Source organism: Gymnoscopelus microlampas (genome assembly GCF_963454915.1).
Source record: "Gymnoscopelus microlampas genome assembly, chromosome: 22".
Lineage (NCBI taxonomy): Eukaryota > Metazoa > Chordata > Actinopteri > Myctophiformes > Myctophidae > Gymnoscopelus > Gymnoscopelus microlampas.
The window spans coordinates 22,039,417-22,055,565 of NC_139959.1; the positions used below are offsets into that span (position 1 = coordinate 22,039,417).

Consider the following 16,149-nt stretch of genomic DNA (forward strand, 5'->3'; position numbering starts at 1 on the left):
GAATTGAGTACAAAGGAACCCAATGGAAACAAGCCATAGGCTTTCTTGGGTTTAAAATCCTTTTAGCAGACCTTGTATTGGAGGCTACTTTCCTATAATAAAGTATTAAATCAATCAATTCTCTCAGGACAGATTCTTCAAAATAAAAAGGGGAAATAACTATGTATATATATAAAATAACTTACCTTTACTTTTACTCAAGTATTAAGAATCAAGAATATGGCTTTTCAAGTGCTTAACTAACACTGATTCTAACAAACCAGAGGCAGTATGTAATATTATGACTTGCTTCTAATCCCGTCTTCTTCTATTATTATTAGCAGGGGAAACAGCGTCACAATGTGTTAAATTGTGGGAAATGTAGTCCTATCGAACGCTCCTTGCCTGGTACTCATAGGACATTTCCCTTCCTTGGAAACTACAAGTACCACATTCCACTAATGCGGAAGCGGCGGCCCAACAAAACAACCAACGCGAATCATTTGTGGGAACTGTAGTCGTATCAAACGCTCCTTGCCATTTTATCACAGGGCATTTCCCCTCCTCAAAAACTACAACTCCCAGGTTCCGCTATGCGGAAGCAGTGCAACACAAAACCCAATGTGATTATTTTTGAGCATCCACGCAAAGGGGACAGAATCAGAATGTCTCTCCACGTAAAGAAAAGAAAACTAGACAAAACCGTGCAGGACAGCCTGTACTTCGACAGCTACTCCGATGTGACCATCCACGAGGAGATGATCGCCGACCACGTGCGCACCAACGCATACAGGACGGCGATCCTGAGGAACAGCGAGTCGATCCGGGGCAAAGTGGTGCTGGACGTGGGCGCAGGAACCGGCGTGCTGAGCGTGTTCTGTGTGCAAGCCGGCGCAAGGAAGGTTTGATTGATTGATTGAATATGTTGTTATCACTGCCTTTGGTCCCCAAAACTACACAGCTTGTTTCTCATACTGGTGGATTTAATATGCAACCCTTGCAGGCACAATTTCCCAACGTTAAACTGTACAATAAGCATAAACAATACGCACACGTAAATGATAGAACATAAAGTATAAACATTGTGCAACATGAATGTAATAAACGTTCAAAAATAATTACAAACCAAAACACACTTGCTGGCTGCATATAACCAAAGTGCCCAGGAACAGACAGCAACATAACTGCGTCTGCAATAAATCAATACATTAACTTAACCCAATATTCAAACTTATAATAGTGACTCATATAGTGACTTAGAATATATGATGCAATTCAGAAACAAACAAACCTTTCTCTGTCCTGCAACATGTTCAAACGCGGAAGTGTTGGTGTTGCACACTCGCGGGTCTCAAAGAAGCCTGATTATGGATCCCACCAACCAGTGCCATCTATTAGAGAGTTACGCCAACTCCGTTCACTTCTTCGGGCCAGGTCTTCTACATACACATACATTGGCGAATAGTGACAAATCCCTAAACCGGAAGTTCATGGAATGCATTGAAGTCGACGGCTCATTGTCACTATTTCCAGCTACATGAACCACGTGACCGACACTGTTTCTGACCCCTCATTGGCGCAACTCTCTAATAGAAGGCTCTGCCACCAACGCTCCAGGATAAAGACCCGCCTTACCTGTCTGATTGGCTCCCTGGCAGGCATAGTTTTACTGAGGTTAGGGTTAGGGTTAAGGTTAGGTATAGGCATAGTTGCAAAAACGAGAACTGTCAATCACAGCGACTACTGACAAATCACAGCGGGTTTGCCAAGAGCTGGTGTGGGATCCATAATAACGCCTCAAAGAAACCACACCATATAAAGGGTTCTGGCACAATCAAGCAAAGTAGCACTTCCGGAACCTCAATTTCATGGGAAACACAAGCACAAGCAAATCAACTATTTGCTATTTGCTGCAACTAAGAATCAATGCGTAATAAATAAATCATACCAATATTGTGGCTTCACATTAGTCACTTTGACCTGTTTACTTCAAGTTTGAAACCCTTGACCTTTTTTAATTTGTTTTAAGCAGTCACCTTTCTCTTCTCTACTTCATAGCGTAAATGCAAATAAATAAAACAAAATGAACCCTGCGAACTTGTGGCTTCACCTAAGCATCTCAACACTATTTATACCTTAAGTGCAATAAATGAACAAAAACTAAAATGAACCTTCCCAACCTTGCGTGGCTTCACTTAATGCGTCTCAACACTGGCCTCTTTACCTTTAGCTTTGAGACCCTTGTCAGCATTTAAACAATGACTTTCAGGCGGTCTACCAATCTTTCCTTCTTCCACCCTCCTCTTTCCTTTCCTACTGCCATTCTCGTGAACTTTGGTTTGTTTCTTTGGCATTGTAGGCTGCCCCTTTCCTATTAAGGAAATAAGAAGTAGATATGTCAGTGTGTTCTGTGCTCAGATCATTGGCGTGCAAGTATATTTTTGGAGGCAGGCTGGCAAGGTGTTTACATGTTCGTATGAAAGGTTTTTGCTTTAATTTGTTTTGATCACCCGGATGATAAAAGCACAAGCTCTTATGATGTGTTTGAAGTGGATGAAGATGATGGAAGATTGACAAAATCCAGGTGAATTATTTCTTTGGTGTAAAATGGACAACATCCACTCATGACCCAGAAATAGTTGAAATGGAATTGAAATTCAACATTGACAACATTTCTGTTTTGTTTGTACTATGAAAGGCCCTTTTTACTTTGACTTTTGAAACTTGTTGAATATCACTGAGCTAGACTATCAATACTCAGGTTGGCATCATAAATACTGTTCAGTTCAGCTAACTTGCTTTCAATTGAACTGATGTGTCCTTGTAGGATGTTTATAGAAGCCTGGTTTATGACAGCCCTTTTAGTCACCCTTGCTTTAGCCTTCCAATGTTCATAAACACAGTAAAATTGATCCAACAATTCATAGCTGCAAGGTTCTAATAATTGTGGCTCAGTAGCAGTTCCTGCATCTTTGGTCTCTTAACTCTTTTGTGCTGTTTCATTTTGATTTTATATCACACTTGTTCACAACCAGTAATTAAATTACTGGTTGTGAACAAGTGTGATATAAAATACCATTTAAACCATCATTTCTGGCTACTATTTAAATTTTCAAAACTTTGTTAATACAAATTCGGCAGCACTTCAAGAGGCCACAAACTTTGAACCGGGCAAAAAATAATGTCTTCAGATCACCCTGCATTTGCATAACAAAGCGTTTTTCCTTTAAAGAATAAAATCTTACATCTCTCTTACATCAGTACTTTAGATGCACCTTATTAGCGTTTTTCTTCAGTTCTTTTTTTTCACGCAGTTCATTAGTAGTTCAGTCTTTTTGTGTCACCTTTCAGAACACTCTTGTATTGTCTATTGTGAGGTCCTCAACAAACTGATGAACTGCGGTTAGACCGCACGGCCAAGCTTTGGAAGCTAATCTTAGCCATTCAGGATGGACTATGGAGAATCGGACAGTCACAGACTCACATGACTATAGAGATGCTATGTACCGATTTGCGTGAGGTTTGGACAAAATCTGTAGGAGTGATATCCAAAAATGTGTTTTGTTTTATGAACAGGGTGCAAAACATACTCTCTCGCCATGCCTTTCGGTCTGGCAGAGACAATAACACAAATTCAATATCATCACTCACAAATATAAAACACTATGTAGAATAAAAAACCACACCCAGTGTGAAGAGAGTGGTGCCTTTGAAAGTGTAACTGGTTGCATCCTTGTGTTGCAATCAGCAACAATATGTTGTCACGTGACCCGTGACAACATATTGTCACGTGTCATGTGAAGCTTGACCAATCAACCGTGCTCAAACATACGGACGGACATACGGACAAAGTCAAATGTAGGAGTGGTTGGCACCACTCAAAAAAGTGGGGGTTGGCTATGCGGGGGGAGGTGGATTTTCAGGCCTGTTTTAAAGGAAGCCAGTGAAGTGAACCACTTTTTTTTTTAAGGGATAGGGTCAGGGCATTCCACATATGCCCTAACCCCATGGTTGTGGCTGTGCTGTAGAAGAAGAATTTACCCACGTTTTGTTTTGTAGGTGTACGCCGTGGAGGCGTGCTCGATCGCCGAGCAGGCCGTGAAGATTGTCAGGCAGAACCAGATGGACGACAGGATCGAGGTGATCAGGGGCACCCTGGAGACGATCGACCTGCCGGAGATGGTGGACGTGATCGTGAGCGAGTGGATGGGCTACGCACTGCTGCACGAGTCCATGCTCGTCTCGGTGCTCCACGGCCGCGACAGGTGGCTCAAGCCGGGCGGCCTTATCCTGCCGTCCAAAGCCGAGCTGTACATCGCGCCCATCAACGACCTGGTCGCAGAGGACCGCCTGAACTTCTGGTGCACCGTCAAGGTAATAAGTAGCCTACTCAGTGGTGTACATTTACTCAAGTACTGTACTTCAGTACAATTTTGAGGTATTTTTACTCCACTACAATTATGTGAAAACTTTAGTTACTAGTTACGACTTTACAGAAAAACGACAAGCCCAAAGTCGCTTATAATAAGCAGACTTGGCAACACTGATAAAGAACTCAGTTCTGTGCTTGAGTGATGTCTCTTCTTAATTATGACTGTAGTGGTAGCCTACCTCTTTTTATGTATTGTGTGATGTTTGTGTATTGCGTGATTTGTTTATGTATTGTGTGATGTTTGTGTATTGTGCGATTTCTGTGTGCTGATGCCTGCCTGCCGCACAAAATGAATTGCCGCATGGAATAATAGAGAATATCTTCTCTATAGGACCAGTACGGCGTCGACATGTCCTGCATGGCCGAGTTCGCCCAGAAGTGCATCATGAACAACGACATCACCGTCACGCCGGTGACGGTGGAGGACGTGCTCTCCCACCCGTCCAAGTTCGCCGAGCTGGACCTGTACACGGTCACGGCGGCGGAGCTGAAGTCCGTGAAGGGGGCCTTCGAGTGCGAGTGCTTCGGCTCGGCCGCCGTGAACGCCCTGTGCGTCTGGTTCACCGTCACCTTCCCCATCGCCTCCTCGGGCGAGGACAAAGACAGCGGCAACAACAAGCCCCTGGTGCTCTCCACGTCGCCGTTCAAGCCGGAGACGCACTGGAAACAGGCCGTGTTGTACCTGGACGCGCCCGTGGAGGTGGTGCAGGACACTAAGGTGGTCGGGGAGATCAACATGTATCCCTCGGAGGACAGTGCGAGACACATATGCATCCGTTTGGAGTACGCGATCGGAGAGCATAAACAGGAGTCCAAGAGCTTTTCCATTCCAGACGGGTACTCAGAGTCCCAACAGCAGTAGTGTTGTTGGCGTCCATGCAATGCAGTGGTTCTCAAACTTTTTTTGTTCCAAGGACCCCCATGACTCTTGAGAGTGTGCAAATGGAACCGAATGGACCCTTGCGGGTCCATTCGGTTCCATTTGTACACGCTCAGAGTTTCAGACCTGTAAGGGTCCATTTTGGAACCACCTCAAGGAAAACCGTTGGGGTCCCCGGACCCCACTTTGAGAACCACTGATGTAATGTCATGTTGACAAACATGACATAAATCCAGAGCGTTAATTTACCGTGTATCAGTTCATTGACTTGATCTGTGTGTCCATACACTCTCTCTCTCTATGCTGAATTTTACTAACCCCACTTGCCCTAGCAAGTCACAGTTGTGTGGACAATTAATAAATTATTAAAGCCAAGATGAGGGCTATTACTCGTGATTTCACATTTCTGTTCATCGTAACTTAGGTGCGTTCATGATGAAATTCTAAAACATCTCATGGATTAAAGTTCTCAGGCGCCATGGCTTATTTCAGTCTTTTGGAAGCATGTGGTGCACCGGAAATAGCGACGTGTCGTGGCTATTTTTGGTTATTAGTTATTTTAAGATGAGAGAGTATTTGAAGTGGTCAAACTAACCATTTAATACATGTTCAGAAGCATCTTCCATAAACCCTAATGGTCCCTAAAAGCAAAGGTTAAAGCCTCAATCTGCAATTTATTCAACCGTTTGGCTGTATGGAACATAGGTTAAGAACGATAATACCTAAACATCATAATTATACATATTTTTTGCTTTATTCCATGGGATCTTCTTTACAGGTGCTGTAATTTTTTTTTTTAAATGTTAAAGCTTTATAGTGTTTGTTCAGTAACAGGGGTCTCCATGTCTCTCCAACTCTTTAGTAAACAGAAAATACATTTTCAGGTGGGTTGCCATAGCCAATTTCATCTAGTGAGGAGAGAAAACCTAGTTATCAGCTTCAGTTTTATAGTGTTCTAGTTCCAATTTTGGCTGCTAGATTTTGCTATACTATAAGTTATATATACGTTTTTCAGAAAACTGTTGGGATTTAGGTGTTTTTAGAATAGGCCTTAGGTCTAAATGAATGCTTCCCAACAGGTTCCATACAACTGTCATACATTTATGCTACAGCTGGACAAAAACTGGGTGGAAAAAAATAGTTGATAAGTTGAGTGATGACTTGAGAAAGTTGTGTTAGCCAATGCAATTTAATTCATAGTCAAAGTTTCCCAAGCACTTTCTATTGGACATGCTTTGCATTGTTTTTGTGCAACTGTTGCACACATTTTGGTTTGATATAAACCTAGCTATTGAAGGCCATTAAATGGTTTGTTGCAAAATCTTGTCAAAGATGTAATTTGTTCATTTGTTGTGCAGGTCACAGTGACTCTTTAACATCCTTTTCTTCCTAAAGCCACAATGGAAAATGGGTTTTAAGAATCATAAAACAGAAGTTAACACTGGCATGAGTGTTATAGTGTTTAACAATTTATGTAATGATGGCATGCAATATTTTTGGTCTAAGATATTACAAACTTAAAAGAACATTTGTCCACAAATCTAGATCTCACCAAATGTGATGCAGTATGACATTCCTTTGAATCATATTGCATGATAATCCACAGTATGACCGAATAACGTAAAGACTGCTGAAGGTCATGTCATGTCAATTTAATTCAAGCTGAGTTTTCAGATGTTTACAGTTTCCCAGACATTAGAATGTATGTATAAGCTGAAAGTTAGCTACTTAAGCCCTAAAAAAATAAATATGGCCAATCCTCAAGCTTAATTAAGCCCTATAAAAAAAATAAAATAAACATGGCCAATCTTCAAGCTTACAACTTATGAGCTTGTATACCTGATACTTATGAACAGTTTTTAGCGGTGCCAGCCGCTCTACACTTGACTATGTCCGTCCGTATGTCCGTTTGTCCGTTTGAGCCCGGATGTCCGTTTGAGCACGGGCTTTAAACAGCTATAACTCCAGTTCGCAGCATGCCAGCAAGTCCAAATTTGGTATGTGGACTTAGACCACCAATAGGGACGAGCATTGACTGCTGAAGCCCCGCCCCGCCCTATTATAGCGCCACCAGGAGGCCACTGGCTTTAAACAGCTATAACTCCAGTTTGCAGCATGCCACCAAGTCCAAATTTGGTATGTGGACTTAGACCACCAATAGGGACGAGCATTAATTGCTGAAGCCCCGCCCCGCCCTATTATAGCGCCACCAGGAGGCCACTCACCAAAGGCACCGCTTCCTTCACACAGGGTGCGATTTTTAGCGGTGCCAGCCGCTCTACACCTGACTATGTCCGTCCGTATGTCCGTTTGAGCCCGGATGTCCGTTTGAGCACGGGCTTTAAACAGCTATAACTCCAGTTCGCAGCATGCCAGCAAGTCCAAATTTGGTATGTGGACTTACACCACCAATTGGGACGAGCATTGATTGCTGAAGCCCCGCCCCGCCCTATTATAGCGCCACCAGGAGGCCACTGCCTATGTCCGTTTGTCCGTTATGTCCGTTTGAGCCCGGATGTCCGTTTGAGCACGGGCTTTAAACAGCTATAACTCCAGTTCGCAGCATGCCAGCAAGTCCAAATTTGGTATGTGGACTTACACCACCAATTGGGACGAGCATTGATTGCTGAAGCCCCGCCCCGCCCTATTATAGCGCCACCAGGAGGCCACTGCCTATGTCCGTTTGTCCGTTATGTCCGTTTGAGCCCGGATGTCCGTTTGAGCACGGGCTTTAAACAGCTATAACTCCAGTTCGCAGCATGCCAGCAAGTCCAAATTTGGTATGTGGACTTACACCACCAATTGGGACGAGCATTGATTGCTGAAGCCCCGCCCCGCCCTATTATAGCGCCACCAGGAGGCCACTGCCTTTAAACAGCGCTTTACACAGCTATAACTCCAGTTCGCATGCCAGCAAGTCCAAATTTGGTATGTGGACTTAGACCACCAATAGGGACGAGCATTGATTGCTGAAGCCCCGCCCCACCCTATTATAGCGCCACCAGGAGGCCACTGGCTTTAAACAGCTATAACTCCAGTTTGCAGCATATGCCACCAAGTCCAACTAATACCACCAATAGGGACCAACTGTAATTACATAAGCCCCGCCCCCTCTGTCTTCCCATTGGCTGGGCTTTAAACAGCCATAACTCCAGTTCACAGCATGCTACTGAGTACAAATTTGGTACGTGGACTCAGACCACCAATAGGGACGAACTGAAATATAGTAAGCCCCGCCCCCTCTGTCTTCCTATTGGCTGGGCTTTAAACAGCCATAAGTCCACTTTGCAGCATGCTACCAAATACACATTTACCACGTGAACTTAGACCACCAATAGGGACAAGCTTTAATTGCTGAAGCCCCGCCCCCTCTGTATTGTCATTGGCTGGGCTACAAACAGCCATAACTCCAGTTAGCAGCATGCCATCAAGTCCGAATTTGGTTTGTGGACTTACACCACCAATAGGGACGAGCTGTCTTACTTAAGCCCCGCCCCTGCATCTTCTTATTGGCTGGGATTAAAACTGCCATAATGCCGGTTTGCTTCCAGTGCCGCTGTTCAGTAGCCTTGAAATGATTTCCCAGGGATGTAACATTGTTTCTCCAGTTCATATCTAGCCCAATTACACACACTCATCAAAGGCACCGCTTCCTTCACACAGGGTGTGATTTTTAAAAGCATTTGAAAATCATTGAACTTGTTATTTTGAAGGAAATTGTAATTTAACGACATCTTCAGAGGGACAAAAGGTGCTGCTACTAGATGTCATCCATTAAATTAAATTAATTAACACACTGTGAATTTTCTTTAGATGATCATTCAATGTAAAAATAAGCAACTGACAATATATCATAACTGATATTGCACTGGTTTGATTTCAAATTTGAGAAAATCGGGAGTCTCCCTGGCAGGGAATTGTCTTTGTCCCCTTTTGAACATTTGCACCAATGTTTGAGGTGTGCATTGGCCTTCTTCTAAAACATTCTTGTATAAACGAAAGATTTTTGATTATGTTTGAGCACCTCTCTGATTAAGGCACACAGCTTTAGAGCATCATTCAGCCCGGAATGCTATTGATTGACTGAATGACACATACCGTACGACTAATGGATGTATTGATGGACAAACTCCACTCAAAAGCATGCATGACATTGTAAAAGCTGCAGTACAATTGGTTGAATATGGAGAATTCTTTCTTTGGTATGATGGACACAAAGAAATAGCTTCAAATGGATGGAGATGGCATCATGGCATGAGAGTGTAGGGATGTAGCTGTAGGACAAATGATCAAGGCTCTCCATTCACACATTCAGTTTTCTTTGTACAATGGAAACTCTTTGTACTTTTACCTTTGACACAAACACATTTTAACACCAAATACTTTTCTGGATCCCTGGCTAATAAGCCTTACATGCCTTAGTACATTTTATTACATGGCTTGGTTGAATGCTTGATTCTGATTGGTCAATCATCGGTCATTATTTCTTGATAATGACCGATGAGCTCTATAACGGATTTGGTTTTATGCTTTATCCAACATGACAGCCATGTAAACAAACAAACAATGTAATTTACAACTAAACTTTGCTCTCAATAATGTTTTTGAAAACATCGCGTCGGTGCATAATCACCCTGTCGGGCTTTAAATTTCAATAATGACCACCTCCTCATACGTTATCCCTTGCATAACTTCAATAATGACCACCTCCTCATACATTAACCCTTGCATAGGAATGCAAGGGTCCCTTTAACACTTCCTACGGTTAATATGAACATCAAAACAATATTTTAAATACATTTTATAGCACATGCATCAACTTGCGACGGGAGTTGTCCCAATTGAGTGAAAGATGAACAATTTCTTAAATAAAATATTGAATGTGTTTCAAATGTTTTTTGTTTATAGAGGGTATTTATAATGTATTAAGGCATATAAGGCTTATTAACCAGGGATCTTTTTAAGAGCATTTAATGTGAACTACTTAATAAGATACTGGCTTACTGTATACTTTATACACTACTGCTTATTTCTCCATGTTTAACTTATAGACTGTAGGCAGCAATCATGACGCATGCTGCAGCTTTGTAACATGGCGACTGGACAGCTACCTCCAGGCATCACTTTCATCAATTTTGCAGAATGTTCGCCTACAATGACCATGTCCAGAATAGGGACGCTAGGGTTCATGGGGTTTAAGGTTGCGGCCTTCACAATTTGAAGGAGACAAGTTAGTGTATTCAGCATAATTTTTGACCTACCACCATTTTGTCTCTACAGTACACACCAAGCTGCTCGACAGTAGTATTGTAGGCAACCCTGAAAACCCACATTGTATGGATAATTCTGTAGGGTGATAAAGTATCAAATCTATTTTAAAACTATCAAGTTCCCAGCTTTCAGTAATGAATTCAGCCTGAGCTGACAGCAAGGGACTACAATAAAATAATGAATACTGTATCACAATATAGCCCTTCAGAAAAAAAGAATGGCAAAGTATTTGCAGGCTGTGTTAAATTAAGGTTTGTACAGTATAAGGCCATCAGGCTGCAAGCAATGTATTCCCCTTAATTTGATGTGGCTTGATATCTTTTCATAGTTAGGGCTGTACACAGAATCCCATTCACCTACATTAAGCAGTATGTAATTAATCTTTCTATACTCTACCTGAGTAAGACTTACTGTAGGAAAAACCTGGGTCATGGCGTTAGTGGAGATAAGTTGATTGTACACCTTTAGCCCATGGTCATATTATTGAGCCCATAGCTGAGCCTCTGGGACAAGATATGGTTTTCTGTTAAGCTTATGCATATTATTTTTGCTGTAGGACCTACCAAAAAAAAAAACAGTGTAAAACTGACCATTTTACACTTGGATATAAATGAACACTCTGTATTTGACTGCATTATTGCGACAAAACATCTTACCGAACCTTTTTTGCACAATACATTATGAAAAGCAGAACATAAAAGAATAAAAAAGAAAAACACAGCAATGTGAACCCGACCTTAAACTTGCAGGGGTTCAATTTCTTGCAAATAGGCTAGGCGAGGACAAATGCCAAACCCATTTCTGGATGTTGTTATTGAGAAGTTATCAGATTGCAGTTCCTCTGTCGTGCTCTCTAAAAAATGTGGCAGAGGATTTTCACCACCAGTCTGTCTCTACTCTGATTGCCTTCTTTGTCACCAGCCATCGAAAGGAAACGATAATGGTCAAAATAGGCAACAAAATAGCCGAGCTATAGACCGGCTATTTTGACCGAATACATTTGCAGACTCTGGAATGTCTGTCTTTTCAGTCCCTGGGTTTGTGTAAGAATCTAACTTTTGGGTTTCAACAAGACAATTACAGGATGTAGGCAGATACAGTACATTCTATAAGACTACTAGAATACTATTGCAAATGATTCCCTCAAGAATAGTCTATTAGTTGGCTGTGAGACACTTGTAATGTGTCAGGGGGAAGCAAAAAAAATTACACAAATCCATTTCTCTACTCATTGATGTTGACTTTTTACATTGACAGTGCCAGGGTACTTTGGCCTGAATTCATCTCCTTCTAAAAGGTGGCAGCAAAAATAAAATGCCCTGCAGATTGAACAGAGGAAAGTGTCCAGAGAATGGAAATGTCAAATGCAGTCTGTTTCCAGGGCAGCCACTGCTGGAGCAAAGAATCGAACTCCGGCATGCATGCGTGGCCACTCTCGGCTGCTAAATGCAAAGCTAATTGTGGCCCATCGCTGCCTCGAAATCATTTGGAAACCATTAGAAACGGTGCTGAAACTTTTTAATGGGATAATTTGCCCTGCGTTGCACTGCAATTCAGGTGGCAATCAATAGACTATGTGCTTAATCTAACTTATTTCAAGACTCGTTCAATGGAGGAAGAGTGAGGGAGACTTAGACAGCGCGAGACAAGCCTTAGTGAATTGAAGTAACAACGTATGCGGTGACTTTGTCGTAAAGTGTCAGCTTTCGCTGTCAATGCCTATCAGCCTCTGTGAACCAAACCTTATAAGTGTTGGGCTGCTAAGAGGATAGTGGCAGGCTGTAACCTGCAAATGTCACAGTGGTGTGCTTTATGGAGACCAGTGCTGGACCATGCATCCAGACAAAAAAACTTTCTTTTTTTCGGGCATACATTTATGCCCTATTTTACACTTTGTTCGATGACATTGTCTCGCAAAAGTAGCAACACTTGCCGATCTGCAAGAGAGTCTAGGCAGAAGCTAATGCTGACACAAGATACACAGGTAGAAGAGGCCTTGTACTTGTCCTTACACTGAAGTAGGCAACGCTCAGTAAATCACAATGACATTTTCAAGGTGAAAAACATGTTTGATTACAGTAAAGCGGCTATGTGTTACTTCTTCCAGCCATATTTCCGTGTTTGTATAAAACATTTTTGTATCTGTTTAACAGCAAAACAAACAGAAAAACACACAATATGCTTCATTGTCCGAGGTTTCCTAGGGGTCTTTATTTGGTCCCCATGCCTTTTCCCTCCAGACCAAATCTCTATGCTATTTTTGAGCTTGTGACTCGAACACAGGTTTTTCCTTTTTCCTGAAAAAAAGTACTGGTTTTGTACATACAAGGTTTCCACCCGACAGCAAACATTTGCATCACACAGAGTGAATAACAAGAGGCTCAGGTGTTCCCATCTCTAATTTGGACCTAATTTGCTTGCTCATTCAAAATGAAACCAATGAAGCGTGCAAAGACACCTGTGACAAATGAACATTTTCGTCTCGCATTCATCTTCCGTGTTGAGTCGGTGCTATGGTTGTCTGAGCACGCTGTTGCCTCATTTGACTGAGTTTGTAATGTAAGTGTGACTATTATGTGCTGAAGTCAGGGCGACAGGGGGGGGTTCTACCCACGGAGGTCCCAGGGGGGTTCCCAGGGCCAATTAAACTGGCCCTGGGAACCCCCCTGGGACCCCCCTATACCATTGATTAACTACAACGTTAATCAATATTGCTAATGCACACCAGTGATTGAAATCATCCTCATGTGGCATTTTACAGGGTTGTCATTACAAAACTGTTAGAAGAATTATATTTGTATTTCTTTTGTATTTCTTTTTAACAAACTATAATGCTGAACTACTCTCTTCAGCCCTAAGAGTAAGACTGCTAGTCCAGGGTCATAATAACAGGAAGACCAAAGGGTTGTTGGATAGGTGTGCACCAATCAGCTCAAAACCATATTTCTGACAATAGGATGTTTTCCATGAGTTAATATGAATGTCATTATATTGACATTAACATCCATGTGTTTGTTTTAATGAAATTGGAATCTTCAACACTAAACACACAAAGTATTAGATATATGTTTACTTCAAGGGATTAAAAAGGAGACACCTGAATTGCACTTACATACTACTACTACTACTATAATAATATTATTAATAATAATAATAGTAATAATTATAACACTTATAATACTTATAATACTTATAATAATAATGATGATGATGTAATAATAATAACAATCAATGTTGCTTCTGTCTTCACTGTTCAATTTAGAAGAGTCTCTAAAGTACAGTTACTCAGCTATCATTGTGTCTGATATCTGATAATACCTCCGAGAGGCTTCTTGTTTGCAATGCTGTTTGTCAGATATTGGAACATATTGCATAGTTCGCCGCTTGAAATTCAATGCATATAATCTTCCTTAAATGTTCACCCCTATTTGACCCCTATGAATATGTCTAATCCTTTGACTTATAGTAACACTTAAAACATACTGTAGGCATGGGTGTTTCTCTGCTACCTTTGTTTTGGTTTTATTTGGGCAAACAATTTAATCATATTTCATCCAATGGGAGATATATATCGAAGAATAAATACATATTGTTTACATTTTGAAACTTTTGGAAATATTGAAATTATGTTGACTTTTGTTTTACCTTTTGAACATTTTAGAAAATTGTTGCCTATATTGACATGAACCAATATGATATAGGAATGGCAGGTTGAAAACGCTTAAACTGTCATTTGCATGGTCTTTGATGTATGACAATAAATGTTATTATAACTTGCCTAAAAACGTATGCATTTTGTGCCAGTGATATAATTGTTTTTTAATTCTTTCTTACTTTCTTTCTTTCTTTTTGAAATAGATAATGGGACATTTGAAGACTTGATGTAGTTTGTCGTGGTCAATGCTCAAACAGTTGCCAAATGAGTTGCCCTCAGCCCTACAAAGCCAAAGTGCAGTAACTACGAAAAAAACAAACACTGAAAAATGGTTGTAAAAGTGATTCAACTGGTCAGACAAATGAGATATCGGCATATAAGTGATATTACACTAATTGTATATCTGTTCTTGAGGTAATTGTTTATCCCCCAAAATCCCAAAGGCTAATTTGACCTTGGGATACACAAATAAGTCGGTGTGTCCAAAAACGTGCACGTGTTTACTGAACTTTGGCTTTATGTGTGTGTGTGTTATGGGCACCCACGCAAATATCGGCATGGCAAGAGAACGTGAACGCCAAACTTTGCCCGTTAAGACAACACTCTGTGGGGAAATCAAACGGGACGCGCCTCTTGCATGGGCTCGCCTTCGATCGCCACTGAAACCGTACTGGACTCTCGTGGCGTGGTGTCTAATCATGGCCTCCCATTCATCCTTGTATGCTAATGATACTGTGAATAAGCCAATAGGATTTAATTCCCACAGCCGGTTACTGTAACCAATATTTCTGTCAGCATCTCCTGAGAGGACAAATTGGAAAACATGGTATTGACTAAAGCTAATTTGGTAGGAAAGCCCCCGAGAGGTGGGTCTCTGGGACTGTGGGGGCCTTAGACCATTTGTCATCATTATTGTTAGCATCATGGACCCCTATACTCACTGATCCCAGAATAACTGCTTCCGGCTAATCGCAGTATTGTGTTTGCATGCTGCACTACATCTCTCTATCTGCTCAGTGTAATATCTCTCTCTCTCTATCAGTGGTGGGAAAAGTACTCAATTTTTTTTACTTAAGTAAAAGTATCAATACTGCAATGTAGAAATACTCTGTTACAAGTCAAAGTCAGAAATAAAACATTTACTTGATTAAGTACAAAAGTATTGGCATCAAAATGTACTTAAAGTACCAAAAGTAGAAAGTACTCATTATGCAGAATGGCCCATTTCACATTTTTTCAAATGTATAAAGAACCTTTTGAAAATAGCCGATCTACAAGCTCACAATGTGTCGCGATGCGATGCATTGTGAGCTTGTAGATCGGCTATTTTCAAATGGCTGAAATGTATATACTCAAAATCTACAAAGTAACTAGTAACTAAACTTTTCAAATAATTGTAGTGGAGTAAAAGTATAATATTTGCCTTTGAGATGTAGTGGAGTAGAAGTAAAAGTACTGAAAATTGGAAATACTCCAGTAAAGTCAAAACACCTCAAAAGTGTACAGTACTTGAGTAAACTTGAGTAAAAGTCACTTTACACCACTGCTTTCTATCTCTCTCTCCACTTTCTATATATCTTAATTTCTTTGTCTCTTGCTCCTTCTTGAACACTGAGCCACTGCAAAAACCCTTGTGGCTCCATTTTCTAACACTTTCATGGTGTTAAATGCACACTCAGGACTTTACAATGGACGTTTAAGTTACACACACGTTTACCAACACATTTAGAGCAGTGCATCTTTGAGTTGAAGAGTCTGTGCCTCTCAGAAATGCACCGAGGCACGACTCCATGGACAGAAACACAACAGGGACAGAGCTTGACGCAGATCGTTTAGAGAGTGAATCCCCCCAACGCTCACAGGCGGGGCACGTGAACCGGACAAGCCCCCCGCTTCCCAATCAACCCAAGGCAGACAGGCAGACTCTGACAC

General features: G+C 41.4%; 1 protein-coding gene across 1 annotated transcript; it reads left to right on the forward strand.

Annotated features, from left to right (window-relative positions):
* Nucleotides 1-596: 596 nt before the first annotated feature.
* prmt6 (protein arginine methyltransferase 6) lies at nucleotides 597-6,624 on the forward strand. The gene is made up of 3 exons (XM_084049271.1): nucleotides 597-881; nucleotides 4,039-4,353; nucleotides 4,743-6,624. Exons 1-3 carry the CDS (start codon nucleotides 645-647, stop codon nucleotides 5,271-5,273), a joined length of 1,083 nt encoding a protein of 360 aa, XP_083905397.1. The 5' UTR covers nucleotides 597-644; the 3' UTR covers nucleotides 5,274-6,624.
* Nucleotides 6,625-16,149: the final 9,525 nt, after the last annotated feature.

Bases quoted from the DNA above. Each gene is read 5' to 3' on its own strand.
- prmt6 (XM_084049271.1), top strand. From the start codon at position 645: ATGTCTCTCCACGTAAAGAAAAGAAAACTAGACAAAACCGTGCAGGAC. The intron at 882-4,038 runs GTTTGATTGATT...TTTGTTTTGTAG, and splicing joins TGCAAGCCGGCGCAAGGAAG to GTGTACGCCGTGGAGGCGTG. The intron at 4,354-4,742 runs GTAATAAGTAGC...TCTTCTCTATAG, and splicing joins ACTTCTGGTGCACCGTCAAG to GACCAGTACGGCGTCGACAT.